At 38.6% G+C, this 25984-nt stretch overlaps 1 protein-coding gene across 1 annotated transcript in view; it reads left to right on the top strand.

The window, feature by feature from the left end:
* Window positions 1-19086, top strand: part of LOC119892444 — a 34582-nt gene extending 15496 nt beyond the window's left edge. Inside the window, 19 exon segments of the mRNA XM_038704693.1 lie at window positions 2908-3420; window positions 3552-3643; window positions 3646-3715; window positions 5180-5692; window positions 5824-5988; window positions 7453-7965; window positions 8097-8261; window positions 10684-11196; window positions 11328-11492; window positions 12956-13054; window positions 13057-13467; window positions 13599-13763; window positions 15223-15531; window positions 15534-15734; window positions 15866-15912; window positions 15914-16031; window positions 17489-18001; window positions 18133-18297; window positions 18452-19086. Of these exon segments, the coding sequence (XP_038560621.1) occupies window positions 2908-3420; window positions 3552-3643; window positions 3646-3715; window positions 5180-5692; window positions 5824-5988; window positions 7453-7965; window positions 8097-8261; window positions 10684-11196; window positions 11328-11492; window positions 12956-13054; window positions 13057-13467; window positions 13599-13763; window positions 15223-15531; window positions 15534-15734; window positions 15866-15912; window positions 15914-16031; window positions 17489-18001; window positions 18133-18297; window positions 18452-18642 (4928 nt within the window). The 3' untranslated portion in view covers window positions 18643-19086.
* The last annotated feature ends 6898 nt before the right edge of the window (window positions 19087-25984 follow it).

Raw genomic sequence — 25984 nt, 5'->3', positions numbered from 1 at the left:
TGACTTACTGTTATGCTTTTTGAATTGGGGTGGATACATCAATGCATTTTTGCAGTATTTAACTACAGGATGCATAGAATAAATTATTCTAATGCCTAGAATCAAACACTTGGTCTACAGGATATACTTTTCCCTAAAAACATGCTTCACATAAGGGTGTAATACAAGTTAAAATACCTACATCTCGTAATTCAGAATTCAGGTGTGGCCTGCAGAGTAAATTATTGTGACATGACGTCTGGGGAAAAGACATGTGATTTTATGGTCATAGTAGGAGAAAAGCTATAAACTTTCCAAGAGTGATGATGTCATTTAGGATTTCTCATGGCCCATTCCTGTCACATGATTAGGAATGCAAACCAATGAGGACTATTGAAATATGAGCATGTGTCCTGTAGAGGGCGACAAAGCTCTGTACACACTGGTGAGAGAATAGGCAGCAGCAAGTGAGGAAATTTTTAAGAATGAATCTTTGCATGATCTCATCACATACGCATGTTTAGGGTTTCTTTAAATCACAGAGTCAGTCCGGGTAGCGGTGATAGCCAATACTTTTGTGTTTGGGGTATTTTCCACGATGTGTTGAGTTAGGTGGCTTTTTGAACATTTCTCTAAAATGAGGCCAGATTGCATTGCCTTTCCTAAAAGAGATTATTGTACTGTGGGTCCGATAAAATGTCAGTATATACATATCTTTCTACCTCATCTGAGTGTGAGAGGGGGTTTGTCAGCCGTTAATGATACTGATTACAAGGCCCTGCAATATTTGACGTATTTTAACAGCATCTCATCATTTACGGATGTTAATGGTAAGTTAAAGTAGGCTACTGTTTCTTCACTTATGTAAAAGAAATGTACATAAATGTTTGTTTGCATGACCTTTGTCTTTCAGCATAAAACACAATCAAGACCATGACTAATAATGAAAGTGATACTATTCTATATGGGAGCTAATTCCATACAATTCAGGACCTCACATCCGGGTATTCACATTGCTGCTGTAAAAGTCACTGATTAAAACAGAGACCATTTAAGATAAACGTGAGTTGCGCTAAAAACAAAACTACTGTTGGCACCGTGCCCTCCCTCATCAGGTAAATTTCCAAGGTTTGGCTCCTCCCTCAGTCCCTCCCCATTCCTTTTCCTTGTGATGCTGGGATGTGTCTGTTTTGACACCACGTGCACCATGTTTTAAAGCCTGCTCATTAAACCAAGACACAGACTTGACCACATCATCTCTCAAGACAAGAAGACAAGAACAATCTGCCTCTTCAAGATGGAGAAGGAGAGTGACAAGGAGAACTCTGGTGAGATATTTAATCTTGGTCTTCAGTCAACGTGATATGCAATTTACTAAACTGCTTTAACTGTCAGTAAGGTCTTCTATAATCACATTTTGTCAAGTTACATTTAGGTTGCGAAATTATATATAAAGTATCAGTGTTGATGTTACTAAACAAAATACTGCTACTGAAAATAAGTTACTAAAAAATAATAGTAATTCATTTACAGTTTTACATTTTACTAACAAATCCTAATGGCAAAGGTATATTACTTTGGTATATAAAAAAAATTGTTTAGTTATAACTGCTGTAAAACTGATCAAAAGAAATAGGAGGAATATAGGATTTATGACCTGTGCCGTAAACTGTGAAATAAAGGAGATGAGAGATAACTAGAAACTATATGTTTTACTGGAAACGTTCAGCTTGTTATTGATGAGTAAAGGGCTTCACATGCAAATTAAGATGTTGCTATGTGTGAGTCACAGGATAAATAAGTTATCATTTACTGCAAATTGTTTTTTTTTATTATACAGTTTTCACTTTAATCATCCATTTTTGCATGAATTGCACACCCGCACCTGTTCCCACAAAGTGAAAGCACAAGCGTCTTGCTTGTTTACTTTTTTTTATTTGCTTTCTGCAACTTTACTGAAACAAATGATTAACTGACAACACTGGGAATGTGATCATAACGCGACCTCGAGGATGATGATATGTCTTTTTCTGCTGTATGATACTGACAGCAAGGCCCGCGATAGGTTGTGTGAAAACAGCCTCTTATCATTTGTGGATCTTACTGGATCCCCCTTGTTTGTCAAGTTACATTTAGGTTGCCAAAATAAAGTATCTATTTTGATGTTTTTACTAAACTAAATGCTAAAACTGAAAATAAATAAATAATAATTCATTTAGAATTCTACATTTTAGTAACACAAATCTTAATGGCATAAATTTGTACTTTGGTATGAAAAAGCTCTTATAGATCGTTTTTTAATGCACATGTACATCAAGAAAACATTTTAAGTTAATTTCTTTTTGCAAGAGCTACTGAAAGAAACTATTCTTTCCTTTAAGAATGTGGTCATTATTCTTAAGAATCTGATTGGTGAGATACAAAACTAAAGTGAGTTGTTCATGCCCAGGTCTTTTGTTATCAGTTATAGAAAGAACGAGTGTCTGCTAGTTTCATTATTACTTTTTTATTTATTTTAACTGCGGTTTATAGCTCCATCATTATCAACTTTATCGCTGTAGAATAACAAGTTATTAGATTAGATGATGTTAAGAAATTTCTCTTTATTATGTGTTTTATCAAATATGTCACTTATTCCTAACAGCTTAAGCTTAGTAGAATTAGTTACCTATGACACAAACAATCTTCATTTATAGCAGTAAACATTAAGGAGAAAAAATATTGTACTACGAGCACATTCACTGCTTTTAGTCTAAAATGACTACAGTACAATGTGTTGTTTACTACACTGTATTCAGATAGTGAAAGCAAAACTACCAGCTTTTTGTTGTTGTGGTTGTCTGTGACACATGCGCAAAGAAATCACTTTGTGCAAACATGACTTGCATGTAAAGATTTTTTAAAAAGATTGTTTTGTTTCCTTTGCAGTTGTTGGGTCAGAGAGGTCACTCCGGTGTGGCCTGTCCTGCCTCGGTCCTCTGACCTTCCACTCTCAGGCTGTGGGAGACAATGTGCGCCTGAGCCAGGGGTGTCGACTCGCAGAGAGGACGGGGAAGACGTTCAGGAACGGCCTGGTGTTCATTAGCCGCCCAGTGAAGGTCCAGGAGAGGATTCTTCTGAGGGTGGAGAAGGATTTGATGAACTGCCAAGGAGCTCTGCGTGTGGGCTTCACCAACGTGCCACCTTCAGCCAGATCTCAGCCTCTGCCCGACATGGCCATCCCCAACCTCACTGACATCTCCGGGCACTGGGCTGCTCCCGTGCATGAATCCTACTGCCAAGCAGGTTCAGAGCTTGAGTTCTGGGTTTCCAATGGAGGCTCCTTATACATTACTAGCAACAACATCAGGCAGCACAAACTACTGACAGGAGTGGATCTGAGCAAGCCGCTGTGGGCCATGATAGACATCTACGGACAGACGTGCTCCATTTTCCTTCTGGGTAAGTTTACTGTTAGATAACGATGTGTTTGGGCTGCACGGCCCGTTTTCTTGTTCTTATTTATTTGTTGACCATGCCAAGTAATTGTGTGAATGACTATTGTAAAAAGATGTATCTACACTCTGCTGCAGGCTCAGAGAAAAGGGAGCTGTTTCGCACCAGAAGGTCCTGTCCTGCACCTGAACGCCCCACCTCACTGGATGTTGACATTCCCAGCAGGATGACTCCTGTGTGTCGAACCTCCACGGAGACAGCGAGCAATGCATCTCCTGTCTTGACATGGAAGTCCCAGCAGGTAAGAAAGAGTCCTTCCAACCAAATACTGATTTTTGACCCTTAACTGATTGAATCAGTGAAATCAGCTGTTTGCATTGATTGAGAACATGGCACATATGCAGGAGATGAGAGATAACTAGAAACTAGCCGTTTTACTGGAAACGTTAAGCTTACGACTGATGAGGAAAGGGCTTCACATGTAAAAAAAAGTTACTACACATGTGAGTCACACCTGCATGATACATAAGTTAACATTTAATACATTCTTTATCAAATTAACAAATGCATTGATTAAATACAGTGTTTACTTTAATCAGTCATCTTTGCATGAATGGTAAACCTTCACCTGTTGCTCAAAGTCAAGCACGTGTCTGCTAGTTTCATTATTACTCGTTTACAATTTTATCTCCTATTTACATCTTTATTGACGCAAATGATTAACTGGCATCCGTTTATATTAAAGAATAATCATTAGGCATGTAGTCATAATATGACCTAAAGGATCAAGACATGTTTTATTCTGCTGTTTATGATGCTGACAGCAAGGCCTGCAATAGGTTGCATGAAAACAGCCTCTTATTATTTGTGGATCTTACAAGATCTCCGCTTGATCTGCAATTTACAGCACTGCTTAAATTATCTGTAAAGTCCTCTGTTAACTACAATTTGTTAAGTTCAATTTAGGATATCAAAATATATATGAATTATCACTTTTGTTGTTATTACTAAACTTAATACTAATACTGAAAATAAATAAATAATAATTCATTTAGAATTCTACATTTTAGTAACACAAATCTTAATGGCATAAATTTGTACTTTGGTATGAAAAAGCTCTTATAGTTTGTTTTTTAATGCACATGTACATCAAGAAAACATTCAAAGTTAATTTCTTTTTGCAAGAGCTACTGAAAGAAACTATTCTTTCCTTTAAGAATGTGGTCATTATTCTTAAGAATCTGATTGGTGAGATACAAAACTAAAGTGAGTTGTTCATGCCCAGGTCTTTTGTTATCAGTTATAGAAAGAACGAGTGTCTGCTAGTTTCATTATTACTTTTTTATTTATTTTAACTGCGGTTTATAGCTCCATCATTATCAACTTTATCGCTGTAGAATAACAAGTTATTAGATTAGATGATGTTAAGAAATTTCTCTTTATTATGTGTTTTATCAAATATGTCACTTATTCCTAACAGCTTAAGCTTAGTAGAATTAGTTACCTATGACACAAACAATATTCATTTATAGCAGTAAACATTAAGGAGAAAAAATATTGTACTACGAGCACATTCACTGCTTTTAGTCTAAAATGAGTACAGTACAATGTGTTGTTTACTACACTGTATTCAGATAGTGAAAGCAAAACTTACCAGCTTTTTGTTGTTGTGGTTGTCTGTGACACATGCGCAAAGAAATCACTTTGTGCAAACATGACTTGCATGTAAAGATTTTTTAAAAAGATTGTTTTGTTTCCTTTGCAGTTGTTGGGTCAGAGAGGTCACTCCGGTGTGGCCTGTCCTGCCTCGGTCCTCTGACCTTCCACTCTCAGGCTGTGGGAGACAATGTGCGCCTGAGCCAGGGGTGTCGACTCGCAGAGAGGACGGGGAAGACGTTCAGGAACGGCCTGGTGTTCATTAGCCGCCCAGTGAAGGTCCAGGAGAGGATTCGTCTAAGGGTGGAGAAGGATTTGATGAACTGCCAAGGAGCTCTGCGTGTGGGCTTCACCAACGTGCCACCTTCAGCCAGATCTCAGCCTCTGCCCGACATGGCCATCCCCAACCTCACTGACATCTCCGGGCACTGGGCTGCTCCCGTGCATGAATCCTACTGCCAAGCAGGTTCAGTGCTGGAGTTCTGGGTTTCCAATGGAGGCTCCTTATACATTACTAGCAACAACATCAGGCAGCACAAACTACTGACAGGAGTGGATCTGAGCAAGCCGCTGTGGGCCATGATAGACATCTACGGACAGACGTGCTCCATTTTCCTTCTGGGTAAGTTTACTGTTAGATAACAATGTGTTTGGGCTGCACGGCCCGTTTTCTTGTTCTTATTTATTTGTTGACCATGCCAAGTAATTGTGTGAATGACTATTGTAAAAAGATGTATCTACACTCTGCTGCAGGCTCAGAGAAAAGGGAGCTGTTTCACACCAGAAGGTCCTGTCCTGCACCTGAACGCCCCACCTCACTGGATGTTGACAATCCCAGCAGGATGACTCCTGCTGTGTCGAACCTCCACGGAGACAGCGAGCAATGCATCTCCTGTCTTGACATGGAAGTCCCAGCAGGTAAGAAAGAGTCCTTCCAACCAAATACTGATTTTTGACCCTTAACTGATTGAATCAGTGAAATCAGCTGTTTGCATTGATTGAGAACATGGCACATATGCAGGAGATGAGAGATAACTAGAAACTAGCCGTTTTACTGGAAACGTTAAGCTTACGACTGATGAGGAAAGGGCTTCACATGTAAAAAAAAGTTACTACACATGTGAGTCACACCTGCATGATACATAAGTTAACATTTAATACATTCTTTATCAAATTAACAAATGCATTGATTAAATACAGTGTTTACTTTAATCAGTCATCTTTGCATGAATGGTAAACCTTCACCTGTTGCTCAAAGTCAAGCACGTGTCTGCTAGTTTCATTATTACTCGTTTACAATTTTATCTCCTATTTACATCTTTATTGACGCAAATAATTAACTGGCATCCGTTTATATTAAAGAATAATCATTAGGCATGTAGTCATAATATGACCTAAAGGATCAAGACATGTTTTATTCTGCTGTTTATGATGCTGACAGCAGGGCCTGCAATGGGTTGCATGAAAACAGCCTCTTATTATTTGTGGATCTTACAAGATCTCCGCTTGATCTGCAATTTACAGCACTGCTTAAAATATCTGTAAAGTCCTCTGTTAACTACAATTTGTTAAGTTCAATTTAGGATGTCAAAATATATATGAATTATCACTTTTGTTGTTATTACTAAACTTAATACTAATACTGAAAATAAATAAATAATAATTCATTTAGAATTCTACATTTTAGTAACACAAATCTTAATGGCATAAATTTGTACTTTGGTATGAAAAAGCTCTTATAGTTTGTTTTTTAATGCACATGTACATCAAGAAAACATTCAAAGTTAATTTCTTTTTGCAAGAGCTACTGAAAGAAACTATTCTTTCCTTTAAGAATGTGGTCATTATTCTTAAGAATCTGATTGGTGAGATACAAAACTAAAGTGAGTTGTTCATGCCCAGGTCTTTTGTTATCAGTTATAGAAAGAACGAGTGTCTGCTAGTTTCATTATTACTTTTTTATTTATTTTAACTGCGGTTTATAGCTCCATCATTATCAACTTTATCGCTGTAGAATAACAAGTTATTAGATTAGATGATGTTAAGAAATTTCTCTTTATTATGTGTTTTATCAAATATGTCACTTATTCCTAACAGCTTAAGCTTAGTAGAATTAGTTACCTATGACACAAACAATATTCATTTATAGCAGTAAACATTAAGGAGAAAAAATATTGTACTACGAGCACATTCACTGCTTTTAGTCTAAAATGAGTACAGTACAATGTGTTGTTTACTACACTGTATTCAGATAGTGAAAGCAAAACTTACCAGCTTTTTGTTGTTGTGGTTGTCTGTGACACATGCGCAAAGAAATCACTTTGTGCAAACATGACTTGTATGTAACAATTTTTTAAAAAGATTGTTTTGTTTCCTTTGCAGTTGTTGGGTCAGAGAGGTCACTCCGGTGTGGCCTGTCCTGCCTCGGTCCTCTGACCTTCCACTCTCAGGCTGTGGGAGACAATGTGCGCCTGAGCCAGGGGTGTCGACTCGCAGAGAGGACGGGGAAGACATTCAGGAACGGCCTGGTGTTCATTAGCCGCCCAGTGGAGGTCCAGGAGAGGATTCTTCTGAGGGTGGAGAAGGATTTGATGAACTGCCAAGGAGCTCTGCGTGTGGGCTTCACCAACGTGCCACCTTCAGCCAGATCTCAGCCTCTGCCCGACATGGCCATCCCCAACCTCACTGACATCTCCGGGCACTGGGCTGCTCCCGTGCATGAATCCTACTGCCAAGCAGGTTCAGAGCTTGAGTTCTGGGTTTCCAATGGAGGCTCCTTATACATTACTAGCAACAACATCAGGCAGCACAAACTACTGACAGGAGTGGATCTGAGCAAGCCGCTGTGGGCCATGATAGACATCTACGGACAGACGTGCTCCATTTTCCTTCTGGGTAAGTTTACTGTTAGATAACGATGTGTTTGGGCTGCACGGCCCGTTTTCTTGTTCTTATTTATTTGTTGACCATGCCAAGTAATTGTGTGAATGACTATTGTAAAAATATGTATCTACACTCTGCTGCAGGCTCAGAGAAAAGGGAGCTGTTTCGCACCAGAAGGTCCTGTCCTGCACCTGAACGCCCCACCTCACCGGATGTTGACATTCCCAGCAGGATGACTCCTGCTGTGTCGAACCTCCATGGAAACAGCGAGGAATGCATCTCCTGTCTTGACATGGAAGTCCCAGCAGGTAAGAAAGAGTCCTTCCAACCAAATACTGATTTTTGACCCTTAACTGATTGAATCAGTGAAATCAGCTGTTTGCGTTGATTCAAAATATGGCACACATTTGCCTATCTCTTATGTCAGTCTTTGTAATTGTGATTCCTCTGTTTTGTTCACAGGTGAAAGCAGGGCAATGTCCTGTGTGGTGTGCATGGCAAAAGAGGCCAGAATCACTCTACCCTGTGGCCACAGGTGTTTGTGTGACCGCTGCGCCCCCAAGGTCTGCCAGCAGTTTGGCACCTGCCCTCTATGTCGACGGGACATCTATGCACCATCACTGGAGGGGAGGTCTGTTATTTGGGGGCTCTAAGCTCCGAGACACCAGGCAAGGCTCATCAAATACAAGCTACTGAGTGACTGTAACAAAGAAAACACTACGAGCAGCGCCCACCTAATGTGTCCTGGTAGCCCAGTGGTTGGGGAGGTTTGCCATGTGACCACAGTGTGCCTGATTCAAGCCCAGCCAGGAAACTTTGTCGCATAATTGTTATTCAACTCTCTCTTCCCTAACATGTAAATGTTGTATAGCATGGAGATGTACTGCGATGCTGATGTGAATATATTAAGCAGATCATGTAAAAGAATGTATGAAAAAAGAGGAAACTGCACTTTTATTGTGATTGATAAATAAGGATAAAGACAAACATGAAACATTTTGGTGAGGACAATCTATGACTTATTGCACTCACAGCATAAAGAGTAATGTAATTTACATTTTTTAAACTGTACAGTATATTTTGCCTTCTTAATGTTATTTTTTGCAAATATGTAATATATGTATGTAAAAACAAACAAACAAAGACAAAATAAAATGTCTTATGTCTAATGATATTCTATTTTCTGTTTTTCTTATGTGGCCAGGCCAGGAATGATGAGGCCAAACACACGATAAATTTTATGGGTTGGCTACACTTATTTTAGTTCAGTTTGTATATTTATTGTTAAATGTGTGTGTGTGACGCAAATTCCTGAAACGTCTGTACCTCTTAGCTTATAAAGTTAACATCCGTCCATAACAACACATATTACACATTTTGACACTTTTAACACTGAACTAAATAGGATTATTCAATAAAACAATATCCAGTCGTGATGACTAACTCACTTGTTTGGAGTAAATGGACCTTGAGTAGAGCTACTTTTGAATGAAGTGTGAAGCTCAAAATGTTTTCAGATAAGAGCATGTTATTCATTTTCATTTTGGAAATGTCATCTTGCGGCAAAGAATCATTTGTAATCTTTTACATGAATACAATACTAGCACATGGCAGAAATCATGAATCAGTTATCCACTTGCACACTATACAGACCAGATAAACATACTAATCAATCAACAAATTCACTGTACATTGACTTTACATTAATACAGCGCTTACATTTATTATTATTTGAATAAATTATGTAGCATATCTTTTTTCAAATGTGAAAGTGCAACGATCAGCTACTTTAATTTTTACTTGTTATTTTACAATTAGCCTATAGCTGTTTAGCTGGTTTCCATCAAAATCAACGTTATCAATCCAGAAAAGCAAATGATTAACAAAGCTGGTTAAAATAAATTAAAATACAAACCATGTGTTTTGTTGTTTGACCAAGGTCAAGAAATTATCACTTAATTTATTTTCACTACCTTTTTATCCAAAAGCTGGGCCACATCCAGCCGGAAGCAACCTCCATGTGGCCCAGCACATAATCTAATATATATGACAACAAAAGTAAACTACATGTAGGCCTACAGTGTATTTACAATTTGTTAAGTTCAATTTAGGATGTCAAAATATATGAATTATCACTTTTGTTGTTATTACTAAACTTAATACTAATACTGAAAATAAGTAAATAATAATTCATTTAGAATTCTACATTTTAGTAACACAAATCTTAATGGCATAAATTTGTACTTTGGTATGAAAAAAGCTCTTATAGATCGTTCTTTAATGCACATGTACATCATGAAAACATCTCTATGTTAAAAAAAATTTTCAAGAGGTACTGAAAACCAGTATTCTGTCCATTAAGGCTGGGATCATTATTCTTAGAAAATCTAATAAGTGAGATCCATAACAGAAGCGAGTTGTTCATGCCCAGGGGTTTCATTATCAGTTATAGAAATGTCTGCTAGTTTACAATTTTATGTTCTGTTATAGCTCCATCAGAATCAACTTTATTGCTATAGAAAAATAAATTATTAACTGGTATCAAGTAATATCAAGAAAGCAATGTGACCTTGAGTGTTGTTTACTACACTGTATTCAGATAGTGAAAGCAAAACTTACCAGCTTTTTGTTGTTGTGGTTGTCTGTGACACATGCGCAAAGAAATCACTTTGTGCAAACATGACTTGCATGTAAAGATTTTTTAAAAAGATTGTTTTGTTTCCTTTGCAGTTGTTGGGTCAGAGAGGTCACTCCGGTGTGGCCTGTCCTGCCTCGGTCCTCTGACCTTCCACTCTCAGGCTGTGGGAGACAATGTGCGCCTGAGCCAGGGGTGTCGACTCGCAGAGAGGACGGGGAAGACGTTCAGGAACGGCCTGGTGTTCATTAGCCGCCCAGTGAAGGTCCAGGAGAGGATTCGTCTGAGGGTGGAGAAGGATTTGATGAACTGCCAAGGAGCTCTGCGTGTGGGCTTCACCAACGTGCCACCTTCAGCCAGATCTCAGCCTCTGCCCGACATGGCCATCCCCAACCTCACTGACATCTCCGGGCACTGGGCTGCTCCCGTGCATGAATCCTACTGCCAAGCAGGTTCAGAGCTTGAGTTCTGGGTTTCCAATGGAGGCTCCTTATACATTACTAGCAACAACATCAGGCAGCACAAACTACTGACAGGAGTGGATCTGAGCAAGCCGCTGTGGGCCATGATAGACATCTACGGACAGACGTGCTCCATTTTCCTTCTGGGTAAGTTTACTGTTAGATAACAATGTGTTTGGGCTGCACGGCCCGTTTTCTTGTTCTTATTTATTTGTTGACCATGCCAAGTAATTGTGTGAATGACTATTGTAAAAAGATGTATCTACACTCTGCTGCAGGCTCAGAGAAAAGGGAGCTGTTTTGCACCAGAAGGTCCTGTCCTGCACCTGAACGCCCCACCTCACTGGATGTTGACAATCCCAGCAGGATGACTCCTGCTGTGTCGAACCTCCACGGAAACAGCGAGCAATGCATCTCCTGTCTTGACATGGAAGTCCCAGCAGGTAAGAAAGAGTCCTTCCAACCAAATACTGATTTTTGACCCTTAACTGATTGAATCAGTGAAATCAGCTGTTTGCATTGATTGAGAACATGGCACATATGCAGGAGATGAGAGATAACTAGAAACTAGCCGTTTTACTGGAAACGTTAAGCTTACGACTGATGAGGAAAGGGCTTCACATGTAAAAAAAAGTTACTACACATGTGAGTCACACCTGCATGATACATAAGTTAACATTTAATACATTCTTTATCAAATTAACAAATGCATTGATTAAATACAGTGTTTACTTTAATCAGTCATCTTTGCATGAATGGTAAACCTTCACCTGTTGCTCAAAGTCAAGCACGTGTCTGCTAGTTTCATTATTACTCGTTTACAATTTTATCTCCTATTTACATCTTTATTGACGCAAATGATTAACTGGCATCCGTTTATATTAAAGAATAATCATTAGGCATGTAGTCATAATATGACCTAAAGGATCAAGACATGTTTTATTCTGCTGTTTATGATGCTGACAGCAGGGCCTGCAATAGGTTGCATGAAAACAGCCTCTTATTATTTGTGGATCTTACAAGATCTCCGCTTGATCTGCAATTTACAGCACTGCTTAAAATATCTGTAAAGTCCTCTGTTAACTACAATTTGTTAAGTTCAATTTAGGATGTCAAAATATATATGAATTATCACTTTTGTTGTTATTACTAAACTTAATACTAATACTGAAAATAAATAAATAATAATTCATTTAGAATTCTACATTTTAGTAACACAAATCTTAATGGCATAAATTTGTACTTTGGTATGAAAAAGCTCTTATAGTTTCTTTTTTAATGCACATGTACATCAAGAACACATTCTAAGTTAATTTCTTTTTCAAGAGCTACTGAAAGAAACTATTCTTTCCTTTAAGAATGTGGTCATTATTCTTAAGAATCTGATTGGTGAGATACAAAACTAAAGTGAGTTGTTCATGCCCAGGTCTTTTGTTATCAGTTATAGAAAGAACGAGTGTCTGCTAGTTTCATTATTACTTTTTTATTTATTTTAACTGCGGTTTATAGCTCCATCATTATCAACTTTATCGCTGTAGAATAACAAGTTATTAGATTAGATGATGTTAAGAAATTTCTCTTTATTATGTGTTTTATCAAATATGTCACTTATTCCTAACAGCTTAAGCTTAGTAGAATTAGTTACCTATGACACAAACAATATTCATTTATAGCAGTAAACATTAAGGAGAAAAAATATTGTACTACGAGCACATTCACTGCTTTTAGTCTAAAATGACTACAGTACAATGTGTTGTTTACTACACTGTATTCAGATAGTGAAAGCAAAACTTACCAGCTTTTTGTTGTTGTGGTTGTCTGTGACACATGCGCAAAGAAATCACTTTGTGCAAACATGACTTGCATGTAAAGATTTTTTAAAAAGATTGTTTTGTTTCCTTTGCAGTTGTTGGGTCAGAGAGGTCACTCCGGTGTGGCCTGTCCTGCCTCGGTCCTCTGACCTTCCACTCTCAGGCTGTGGGAGACAATGTGCGCCTGAGCCAGGGGTTCGACTCGCAGAGAGGACGGGGAAGACGTTCAGGAACGGCCTGGTGTTCATTAGCCGCCCAGTGGAGGTCCAGGAGAGGATTCTTCTGAGGGTGGAGAAGGATTTGATGAACTGGCACGGAACTCTGCGTGTGGGCTTCACCAACGTGCCACCTTCAGCCAGATCTCAGCCTCTGCCCGACATGGCCATCCCCAACCTCACTTACATCTACGGGCACTGGGCTGCTCCCGTGCATGAATCCTACTGCCAAGCAGGTTCAGTGCTGGAGTTCTGGGTTTCCAATGGAGGCTCCTTATACATTACTAGCAACAACATCAGGCAGCACAAACTACTGACAGGAGTGGATCTGAGCAAGCCGCTGTGGGCCATGATAGACATCTACGGACAGACGTGCTCCATTTTCCTTCTGGGTAAGTTTACTGTTAGATAACGATGTGTTTGGGCTGCACGGCCCGTTTTCTTGTTCTTATTTATTTGTTGACCATGCCAAGTAATTGTGTGAATGACTATTGTAAAAAGATGTATCTACACTCTGCTGCAGGCTCAGAGAAAAGGGAGCTGTTTCGCACCAGAAGGTCCTGTCCTGCACCTGAACGCCCCACCTCACTGGATGTTGACATTCCCAGCAGGATGACTCCTGCTGTGTCGAACCTCCACGGAGACAGCGAGCAATGCATCTCCTGTCTTGACATGGAAGTCCCAGCAGGTAAGAAAGAGTCCTTCAACCAAATACTGATTTTTGACCCTTAACTGATTGAATCAGTGAAATCAGCTGTTTGCATTGATTGAGAACATGGCACATATGCAGGAGATGAGAGATAACTAGAAACTAGCCGTTTTACTGGAAACGTTAAGCTTACGACTGATGAGGAAAGGGCTTCACATGTAAAAAAAAGTTACTACACATGTGAGTCACACCTGCATGATACTAAGTTAACATTTAATACATTCTTTATCAAATTAACAAATGCATTGATTAAATACAGTGTTTACTTTAATCAGTCATCTTTGCATGAATGGTAAACCTTCACCTGTTGCTCAAAGTCAAGCACGTGTCTGCTAGTTTCATTATTACTTGTTCACAATTTTATCTCCTATTTACAACTTTATTGAAGCAAATGATTAACTGGCATCCGTTTATATTAAAGAATAATCATTAGGCATGTAGTCATAATATGACCTAAAGGATCAAGACATGTTTTATTCTGCTGTTTATGATGCTGACAGCAAGGCCTGCAATAGGTTGCATGAAAACAGCCTCTTATTATTTGTGGATCTTACAAGATCTCCGCTTGATCTGCAATTTACAGCACTGTTTAAAATATCTGTAAAGTCCTCTGTTAACTACAATTTGTTAAGTTCAATTTAGGATATCAAAATATATATGAATTATACTTTTGTTGTTATTACTAAACTTAATACTAATACTGAAAATAAATAAATAATAATTCATTTAGAATTCTACATTTTAGTAACACAAATCTTAATGGCATAAATTTGTACTTTGGTATGAAAAAGCTCTTATAGTTTCTTTTTTAATGCACATGTACATCAAGAACACATTCTAAGTTAATTTCTTTTTCAAGAGCTACTGAAAGAAACTATTCTTTCCTTTAAGAATGTGGTCATTATTCTTAAGAATCTGATTGGTGAGATACAAAACTAAAGTGAGTTGTTCATGCCCAGGTCTTTTGTTATCAGTTATAGAAAGAACGAGTGTCTGCTAGTTTCATTATTACTTTTTTATTTATTTTAACTGCGGTTTATAGCTCCATCATTATCAACTTTATCGCTGTAGAATAACAAGTTATTAGATTAGATGATGTTAAGAAATTTCTCTTTATTATGTGTTTTATCAAATATGTCACTTATTCCTAACAGCTTAAGCTTAGTAGAATTAGTTACCTATGACACAAACAATATTCATTTATAGCAGTAAACATTAAGGAGAAAAAATATTGTACTACGAGCACATTCACTGCTTTTAGTCTAAAATGAGTACAGTACAATGTGTTGTTTACTACACTGTATTCAGATAGTGAAAGCAAAACTACCAGCTTTTTGTTGTTGTGGTTGTCTGTGACACATGCGCAAAGAAATCACTTTGTGCAAACATGACTTGTATGTAAAGATTTTTTAAAAAGATTGTTTTGTTTCCTTTGCAGTTGTTGGGTCAGAGAGGTCACTCCGGTGTGGCCTGTCCTGCCTCGGTCCTCTGACCTTCCACTCTCAGGCTGTGGGAGACAATGTGCGCCTGAGCCAGGGGTTTCGACTCGCAGAGAGGACGGGGAAGACGTTCAGGAACGGCCTGGTGTTCATTAGCCGCCCAGTGGAGGTCCAGGAGAGGATTCGTCTGAGGGTGGAGAAGGATTTGATGAACTGGCACGGAACTCTGCGTGTGGGCTTCACCAACGTGCCACCTTCAGCCAGATCTCAGCCTCTGCCCGACATGGCCATCCCCAACCTCACTACATCTACGGGCACTGGGCTGCTCCCGTGCATGAATCCTACTGCCAAGCAGGTTCAGTGCTGGAGTTCTGGGTTTCCAATGGAGGCTCCTTATACATTACTAGCAACAACATCAGGCAGCACAAACTACTGACAGGAGTGGATCTGAGCAAGCCGCTGTGGGCCATGATAGACATCTACGGACAGACGTGCTCCATTTTCCTTCTGGGTAAGTTTACTGTTAGATAACGATGTGTTTGGGCTGCACGGCCCGTTTTCTTGTTCTTATTTATTTGTTGACCATGCCAAGTAATTGTGTGAATGACTATTGTAAAAAGATGTATCTACACTCTGCTGCAGGCTCAGAGAAAAGGGAGCTGTTTCGCACCAGAAGGTCCTGTCCTGCACCCTGAACGCCCCACCTCACTGGATGTTGACATTCCCAGCAGGATGACTCCTGCTGTGTCGAACCTCCACGGAGACAGCGAGCAATGCATCTCCTGTCTTGACATGGAAGTCCCAGCAGGTAAGAAAGAGTCCTTTCAACCAAATACTGATTTTTGACCCTTAACTGATTGAATCAGTGAAATCAGCTGTTTGCATTGATTGAGAACATGGCACATATGCAGGAGATGAGAGATAACTAGAAACTAGCCGTTTTACTGGAAACGTTAAGCTTACGACTGATGAGGAAAGGGCTTCACATGTAAAAAAAAGTTACTACACATGTGAGTCACACCTGCATGATACTTAAGTTAACATTTAATACATTCTTTATCAAATTAACAAATGCATTGATTAAATACAGTGTTTACTTTAATCAGTCATCTTTGCATGAATGGTAAACCTTCACCTGTTGCTCAAAGTCAAGCACGTGTCTGCTAGTTTCATTATTACTTGTTCACAATTTTATCTCCTATTTACATCTTTATTGAAGCAAATGATTAACTGGCATCCGTTTATATTAAAGAATAATCATTAGGCATGTAGTCATAATATGACCTAAAGGATCAAGACATGTTTTATTCTGCTGTTTATGATGCTGACAGCAAGGCCTGCAATAGGTTGCATGAAAACAGCCTCTTATTATTTGTGGATCTTACAAGATCTCCGCTTGATCTGCAATTTACAGCACTGCTTAAAATATCTGTAAAGTCCTCTGTTAACTACAATTTGTTAAGTTCAATTTAGGATATCAAAATATATGAATTAATACTTTTTTTTTTACTAAACTTAATACTAATACTGAAAATAAATAAATAATAATTCATTTAGAATTCTACATTTTAGTAACACAAATCTTAATGGCATAAATTTGTACTTTGGTATGAAAAAGCTCTTATAGTTTCTTTTTTAATGCACATGTACATCAAGAAAACATTCTAAGTTAATTTCTTTTTCAAGAGCTACTGAAAGAAACTATTCTTTCCTTTAAGAATGTGGTCATTATTCTTAAGAATCTGATTGGTGAGATACAAAACTAAAGTGAGTTGTTCATGCCCAGGTCTTTTGTTATCAGTTATAGAAAGAACGAGTGTCTGCTAGTTTCATTATTACTTTTTTATTTATTTTAACTGCGGTTTATAGCTCCATCATTATCAACTTTATCGCTGTAGAATAACAAGTTATTAGATTAGATGATGTTAAGAAATTTCTCTTTATTATGTGTTTTATCAAATATGTCACTTATTCCTAACAGCTTAAGCTTAGTAGAATTAGTTACCTATGACACAAACAATATTCATTTATAGCAGTAAACATTAAGGAGAAAAAATATTGTACTACGAGCACATTCACTGCTTTTAGTCTAAAATGAGTACAGTACAATGTGTTGTTTACTACACTGTATTCAGATAGTGAAAGCAAAACTTACCAGCTTTTTGTTGTTGTGGTTGTCTGTGACACATGCGCAAAGAAATCACTTTGTGCAAACATGACTTGTATGTAACAATTTTTAAAAAGATTGTTTTGTTTCCTTTGCAGTTGTTGGGTCAGAGAGGTCACTCCGGTGTGGCCTGTCCTGCCTCGGTCCTCTGACCTTCCACTCTCAGGCTGTGGGAGACAATGTGCGCCTGAGCCAGGGGTGTCGACTCGCAGAGAGGACGGGGAAGACGTTCAGGAACGGCCTGGTGTTCATTAGCCGCCCAGTGGAGGTCCAGGAGAGGATTCTTCTGAGGGTGGAGAAGGATTTGATGAACTGCCAAGGAGCTCTGCGTGTGGGCTTCACCAACGTGCCACCTTCAGCCAGATCTCAGCCTCTGCCCGACATGGCCATCCCCAACCTCACTGACATCTCCGGGCACTGGGCTGCTCCCGTGCATGAATCCTACTGCCAAGCAGGTTCAGAGCTTGAGTTCTGGGTTTCCAATGGAGGCTCCTTATACATTACTAGCAACAACATCAGGCAGCACAAACTACTGACAGGAGTGGATCTGAGCAAGCCGCTGTGGGCCATGATAGACATCTACGGACAGACGTGCTCCATTTTCCTTCTGGGTAAGTTTACTGTTAGATAACGATGTGTTTGGGCTGCACGGCCCGTTTTCTTGTTCTTATTTATTTGTTGACCATGCCAAGTAATTGTGTGAATGACTATTGTAAAAAGATGTATCTACACTCTGCTGCAGGCTCAGAGAAAAGGGAGCTGTTTCGCACCAGAAGGTCCTGTCCTGCACCTGAACGCCCCACCTCACCGGATGTTGACATTCCCAGCAGGATGACTCCTGCTGTGTCGAACCTCCATGGAAACAGCGAGCAATGCATCTCCTGTCTTGACATGGAAGTCCCAGCAGGTAAGAAAGAGTCCTTCCAACCAAATACTGATTTTTGACCCTTAACTGATTGAATCAGTGAAATCAGCTGTTTGCGTTGATTCAAAATATGGCACACATTTGCCTATCTCTTATGTCAGTCTTTGTAATTGTGATTCCTCTGTTTTGTTCACAGGTGAAAGCAGGGCAATGTCCTGTGTGGTGTGCATGGCAAAAGAGGCCAGAATCACTCTACCCTGTGGCCACAGGTGTTTGTGTGACCGCTGCGCCCCCAAGGTCTGCCAGCAGTTTGGCACCTGCCCTCTATGTCGACGGGACATCTATGCACCATCACTGGAGGGGAGGTCTGTTATTTGGGGGCTCTAAGCTCCGAGACACCAGGCAAGGCTCATCAAATACAAGCTACTGAGTGACTGTAACAAAGAAAACACTACGAGCAGCGCCCACCTAATGTGTCCTGGTAGCCCAGTGGTTGGGGAGGTTTGCCATGTGACCACAGTGTGCCTGATTCAAGCCCAGCCAGGAAACTTTGTCGCATAATTGTTATTCAACTCTCTCTTCCCTAACATGTAAATGTTGTATAGCATGGAGATGTACTGCGATGCTGATGTGAATATATTAAGCAGATCATGTAAAAGAATGTATGAAAAAAGAGGAAACTGCACTTTTATTGTGATTGATAAATAAGGATAAAGACAAACATGAAACATTTTGGTGAGGACAATCTATGACTTATTGCACTCACAGCATAAAGAGTAATGTAATTTACATTTTTTAAACTGTACAGTATATTTTGCCTTCTTAATGTTATTTTTTGCAAATATGTAATATATGTATGTAAAAACAAACAAACAAAGACAAAATAAAATGTCTTATGTCTAATGATATTCTATTTTCTGTTTTTCTTATGTGGCCAGGCCAGGAATGATGAGGCCAAACACACGATAAATTTTATGGGTTGGCTACACTTATTTTAGTTCAGTTTGTATATTTATTGTTAAATGTGTGTGTGTGACGCAAATTCCTGAAACGTCTGTACCTCTTAGCTTATAAAGTTAACATCCGTCCATAACAACACATATTACACATTTTGACACTTTTAACACTGAACTAAATAGGATTATTCAATAAAACAATATCCAGTCGTGATGACTGACTCACTTGTTTGGAGTAAATGGACCTTGAGTAGAGCTACTTTTGAATGAAGTGTGAAGCTCAAAATGTTTTCAGATAAGAGCATGTTATTCATTTTCATTTTGGAAATGTCATCTTGCGGCAAAGAATCATTTGTAATCTTTTACATGAATACAATACTAGCACATGGCAGAAATCATGAATCAGTTATCCACTTGCACACTATACAGACCAGATAAACATACTAATCAATCAACAAATTCACTGTACATTGACTTTACTTTAATACAGGGCTTACATTTATTATTATTTGAATAAATTATGTAGCATATCTTTTTTCAAATGTGAAAGTGCAACGATCAGCTACTTTAATTTTTACTTGTTATTTTACAATTAGCCTATAGCTGTTTAGCTGGTTTCCATCAAAATCAACGTTATCAATCCAGAAAAGCAAATGATTAACAAAGCTGGTTAAAATAAATTAAAATACAAACCATTGTTGTTGTTTGACCAAGGTCAAGAAATTATCACTTAATTTATTTTCACTACCTTTTTATCCAAAAGGTGGGCCACATCCAGCCGGAAGCAACCTCCATGTGGCCCAGCACATAATCTAATATATATGACAACAAAAGTAAACTACATGTAGACCTACAGTGTATGAAAGTAGCTAAAGAGTGAGGTATATCGTTTCCTTCTCATTTTTGTTGAGTTTCACATGGGCTTTACCGATCACCGCCAATCACGGCTCAACATAACATGCAGCCTCTCCATGTACAGCGCCTCCACACACAGACACGCACGCGCACACACTGGGCGAAGTCAGCCAGCTGATCAGCGGACATTACCGACATTGAAGACAACACGCTCCTTAGTATATCCAACGATGGTTAAACTTTAACCACTTTAACCTTCGTTGGATAACTATGACCTTGATGACTGAGAATCTTCATAGACTCCTTAGTATAAAAACAGGCCTATGTGGTGCAATAAAAACTTAGCGAGTAAAAAGCCAATACTACAACACACCTGTTTAATAAGCATAAACACGCAAAAGGCGATGTTTTAATCTGCTCAGTCTCTCATCCACCGCAGCTGTGTTTTGGTTGTGGTTTGAATTTGTAATTGAAAAGCCCTGGTCTACAGTAATCATAGTAATAGGCTGTATCTTCCTTTTATCTTCCTATTTGTGACAAAAATGTACATTAAACTTAATGCAGCATTGTAGACAATATTTTGTCCTTGTTTCTATTGCATGGTCTTTGGATATTGCTGGAAAATGTTCCAAGTCCTCCTTAAAGGATAAGTTATTATCATAACAATTTAATAGTGCATTGCATTTAAACAGCACTTTTCATACACAAACAGCGATAACTTAGCCTTCTGGTCCTACCAGGCTGGACATGCAGTCTGCCAAAATATGTATCCCCCTCCATAATGCACATATGATGGCCTACTATCAGGTATTTTATTTTGTGCATACTACATGACTAAAAATAGGGGTGAATATTGAGAAGTTTCTATTTCCCTAGCAAAAGTTGTGGGATACATATTATTTCAGACTGTAGGTGATGCTTTTTAACCTGCCATAAAACTCTCCCCTTTCTAATGCACAGATGATGGCCTACTATCAAGTATTTTATTTTTGGGTATATTTCACATCATGACTAAAAACAGGGGTGAATATGGAGAAGTTGGTTGTTTCCTACCAAAAGTGGGAAACAAAATACAAACTGGGATCCAGAGAACAGTACACTAGTACACTGGAACTTACACTGTTCATGAAGCCTTACAAAGAAGTGTTGCATCGAAGAATGTACTGTAACTTGAGCTAAAGTTTACAGCAAGTTTTTTTTGTATAATGTAATTTAATAAAACTATAACTAAGTTACTGAAAAGATCCTGTTACTGAAACAATAACTGAAACATACTAAAACATTACATTGTATACTATGAACATTGCCTCTCTTTTGTCCCAGATTGAATGTGCCCCTCTGACAAAACAACTGGCCCCAGCCTGGCCCCCTTAATAAAATTAGTCTATGTAATCTGCTACATGTTGGATGTTGACATGTTAAAAGTGAGATGATTCAACATGATGTTAGATAAGGATAACAATATGCTACTGGATTTCCGCATACATGTAACTACAGTTATCAACACCACTGTGAGTGTTTTTTCTCTATTTGTTCCTAAAACATGTTTTAATTTCCAACTATTGACATTAAATAGATAGCATAACATGACATAAAAACATAATAATCCATATTGTCAGGTGTGGGATTTTACTCCTTTATTGCAGGGTGTCCACATACGGTGACAGTTAACAAATTTAAAAACATAACAGAATTTTGAAATAAATGTAAATGGATTTGTATAGCAGACCAATTTTGAGTAATAAAAAGAATCTTTAAAAAATCTAGATATTATTTTTAATAAATCATACATGAGAGGGTTAAAAGAAGATTGGTTACCTCCAGATTTGCTAAAAGATCTCACCTTCTATCTGAAATACACACATTGTCTTGCAGATTTAGAGAGTTATAAGACTGCGAACACTCTGGCTCTTTCTTATAACCCTCATCAAGGATGTGCATTCCAGCAGCAAATACTACAAGCAACAGCAGATCAAACAAATAACAGGAGTTTAACTCAGCCACCCACTGAGGACCATGATAGATATCTAGCACTGACAAACTGATAAAAGAAGGTGTACGGCTACAAGAGAGGTCCCTACCAATATCCAGGACTAGTAAATGAAGCAATAATTTTGATCAAAACAATTAAATATAACTCTTGGTCTTTACTACCAGTCCAGTGTGCTTTTAGGTTTTAAAAGAGTGTGGCCTTCCCCCCTCAGATGCCTCACAGTGGTTTGGTCACCTGCAGACCTTCTTTGCATCTAGACCCTTTGCGACTCTGTTTCTAAGTGTCCCACTGGGATATGTTTTTATTTCCCCCACAGTGGTAAGAAATATCCACCCTTGGCCAAAACCCAGTAGGCCTAATAATTTATGAATAAATGACAAAATGATTACAGTCTGAACTTGTTCCTGAATGTACTCAAGTTAAGGAAGCCTTTATAAAACAGCAGTGACAAGATCCTATTTCACATGCATGGTTACATGACCAATTATTGATATGTGTTATACTTAACATTATTTTTCAAAGGTAATATTTTGATGGTAATGATAATTTAATTTAAAATGATGACATAAGATATTGTCTCTCTTGCATATCAGTGTATTATCTACTCTGGTTTTAAATTATGACAAAATTGTTCTTTGTGGCGATTTTAATATTCATGTTGATGACCCCACCAATGTTAATGCAACTGACTTTTTAAATATGGCCACTTCTTTTAACTTCAAACAACATGTCAAAGGGCAAACACATAACCGTGGTCATACACTGGACTTGGTTTTTACCCTGGGTGTCAGCATTTCCTCTGTGGAATTAGTGGACATGACCATATCTGACCACAGATGTATTGTTTTTAGCTGCGATTCGCCTGTTACTCATGCCGCCTCACCAAGCTCCGTGTGTTCTCGCATCTTTAATGAACAAAGTGTTTCAAAGTTTTACGCATTCTTTCAGAGCCAAAGCCAACACCTGTCTGATTCCAACACCAACAATCTGGTCGATCACTTCAATCATATCTGCTTGTCGTCACTAAATATTACTGCTCCTCTAAAGGTTAGGCCTACGTCTAAAGCTAGTAAGCAACCCTGGATAAATGACAGCATTCGCAGCCTAAAAAGGGAATGCAGGAAAGCAGAGCGCAGATGGAGAAAATCCAGTCTCCAAGTCCATTATCTCAGTCTGAAGGATTTATTAATTAACTACAATAACATGGTTAAGGATGCGAGAACACACTATTTTTCTGAACTTATTACTACACATAAACACAATCCCAGGTTTCTGTTTAAGATCAGCTGGTAAACCCAACCCCTCCTTGTGCCTCAGCTGGAAGTAATGATGACTGTGATTTGTTTTTATCTTATTTTACCAATAAGGTGGTGTCAATCAGAGCCTCTATTACCCCCGTGGCCTCTTACTCAGAGGTCCCTCACCAGCAACAAGAGAGTTTTAACCAGTTTTATCCCATCGACTTGTCTGAGCTTTTAAAAACAGTATCACAAATGAGAGTGTCCTCCAGCCCACTTGATGTAATACCTACAAAGTTTTTACTGAAAGTAATAGATTCTGTTGGGCCCAGCTCCCTATCTACTGGTTGTGTCCCTGATTATTTTGCGTGAACCCACTTTTAAAGAAACCTGGTTTAGATCCCTCCCTCCCACATAATTTTAGACCAATTTCAAAACTGCCTTTTATTGCAAAGATTCTAGAAAGTATTGTGTCCAAACAGCTGCTCACTGTACTGGAAAATAACAAATTATTTGAAAAGTTTCAGTCCGGTTTCAGGAAGTACCACAGCACTGAGACTGCCCTGCTTAAAGTCACCGATTACCTTTTAATGTCTGGTGATGAAGGCATGTGCTCAGTCCTTGTACTCCTGGACCTTAGCGCTGCTTTTGACACCATTGATCACAACATCATGTTAGACAGACTGAGGCACTGGGTGGGGATCTTGGTACGGCCCTAGAATTGTTTTCATACCTGTCAAATAGGAAGTTTTGCGTGTCTGTAAACAACTATGTCTCTTCGTTCTGTCCAGTTAAATATGGTGTGCCTCAGGGGTCGGTCTTAGGACCCATTTTGTTTTCCTTGTATCTGCTTCCCCTTGGACATATTATCCATAAACATGGCATTTCTTTTCATATTTATGCTGATGACACACAAATATACTTGCCCGTCAGATCCACAGACCCTGGAATGCTGATTTCACTTAACAACTGCCATTGTGAAGTTAAAAAATGGATGTCAAATAATTTCCTCCAGCTGAACTCAGACAAAACAGAAATCCTGGTCATTGGGTCCCAGCAGATGGCAAAACAAATACTGCCATCTGCTGGTTTCCTAGTAAATCACAGCCTGTGGTAAAGAACCTTGGTGTTTGGTTTGATAGTAATTTAAATTTCGAGCAGCACACCACAAAACTTGTTTTTATCAACTTAGAATTATAGCAAAAATTCGATCTATGTTAACTTTTAAGGACACCGAGACCATTTTAACCAGAACAAAGAAATATGACCACATTACTCCTATTTTAGCTTCATTACACTGGCTCCCAGTATGTTTTAGAATTGACTTTAAAATTTTATTGATCACTTTTAAAGCTCTTCATGGCCTCTCGCCTTGTTATATTTCTTACCTTTTAGTCCCATACACACCAGCATGTACCTTGAGATCCTCGGGCAGAGGTCTGTTGTCTGTTCCAGAGTCTCGACTGAAAACTAAAGGGGACAGAGCGTTTGCTGTCAGGGCCCCGAGGCTCTGGAACAGCCTGCCCGAGAAAATCAGGTCAGCTGAGTCAGTGAACTCTTTTAAGTCCCTTCTTAAAACATACTTTTATAGGAGAGCCTTTCCTGATCTTATTTGACTTTATTTTATCCCTTTTATTTTATTCTTTTTACTAATTTTATATTTATCTTAAACGTGTATTTTAGTCTTTTCAATGTTTTCTTGCTTTTATCTTGTATTGTTTTTGTATTATTGTCTTTTGGGTATTATTGTCTTTGCACTTATTAAAGCACTTTGTAACTTGTTTTTGAAAAGTGCTCTACAAAGATTATTATTATTATTATATTATTATTATTACACTCATTGCATTTAGGCTACTAAACATAAACTGTTATGTGTAAATATTACATATTTACTGTGATATGTAGGATTGTATGATTTGAATTAGAAATGTTTTCTAAGTTTTTGTGCTTTGAAACCATTTCTACAGATAGATGGTGGCGTGTTTGTGATTCTGGCGACACCTGTCTTTCCTCATGGTAAAATATCAACTCCACACAGTTCTTCTCAGGACCACTAAGAGGCAGTGTTATACTGCTTATCACATGAATGTCTGCAGCAAACTAACTCTGTGAAAGTAAGATAAGTGGATAGTTTCTAAAAAGTGCATCTTGTTTATGGTATTTTGGAAATAGATGTTTGTTCAGCATCAGCTAGAAGACACGATCCATTTTCAAACATTACAGGTACATTATCAGACCATTGATGGAATAAGAATCAATACTAATATTTGTTCAGATGTAACAAAGCTGCAGTGCAAATCCTAAACTAAATGTTTCTTTCCACATCTGTTACAGTTTGTTTCTCATCTGGACTGCTATCCGACTGAAGCTCAAAGTGTCACTGTGGAGCTGTTGGGTAAACATGGTCATCTTCCGGGCCCATCGTGAAGATGGACTCCAGAGAAGCTGAGAGATGTGACCTTTGGTGGCTGATCTCGCATCCAACCTGATAAATATTTGTCTTGGATGGCAGAACTGAGAACTTGAGTCAGAGTGCAGGAATCCAGCAGGCGTCCGCAGACTAATATCTCAGGACAAGGAAACATAGGAGTGGGAACCGACAGATAAACCTCTCAGGGAGCTCCACAGGAGCTTTACACTTAAACTGTAGTGACAGAAATACAGCTGCTTTGCTGCGATGACACTGT

Source organism: Micropterus salmoides, unplaced genomic scaffold (genome assembly GCF_014851395.1).
Source record: "Micropterus salmoides isolate LMB-PRFRI ecotype aquatic unplaced genomic scaffold, ASM1485139v1 Ms_hic_scaffold_7, whole genome shotgun sequence".
In the NCBI taxonomy this organism is placed as follows: domain Eukaryota; kingdom Metazoa; phylum Chordata; class Actinopteri; order Centrarchiformes; family Centrarchidae; genus Micropterus; species Micropterus salmoides.
The sequence above is the reverse complement of the archived record's forward strand: the minus strand, read 5'-3'. Positions and strand labels throughout refer to the sequence as shown.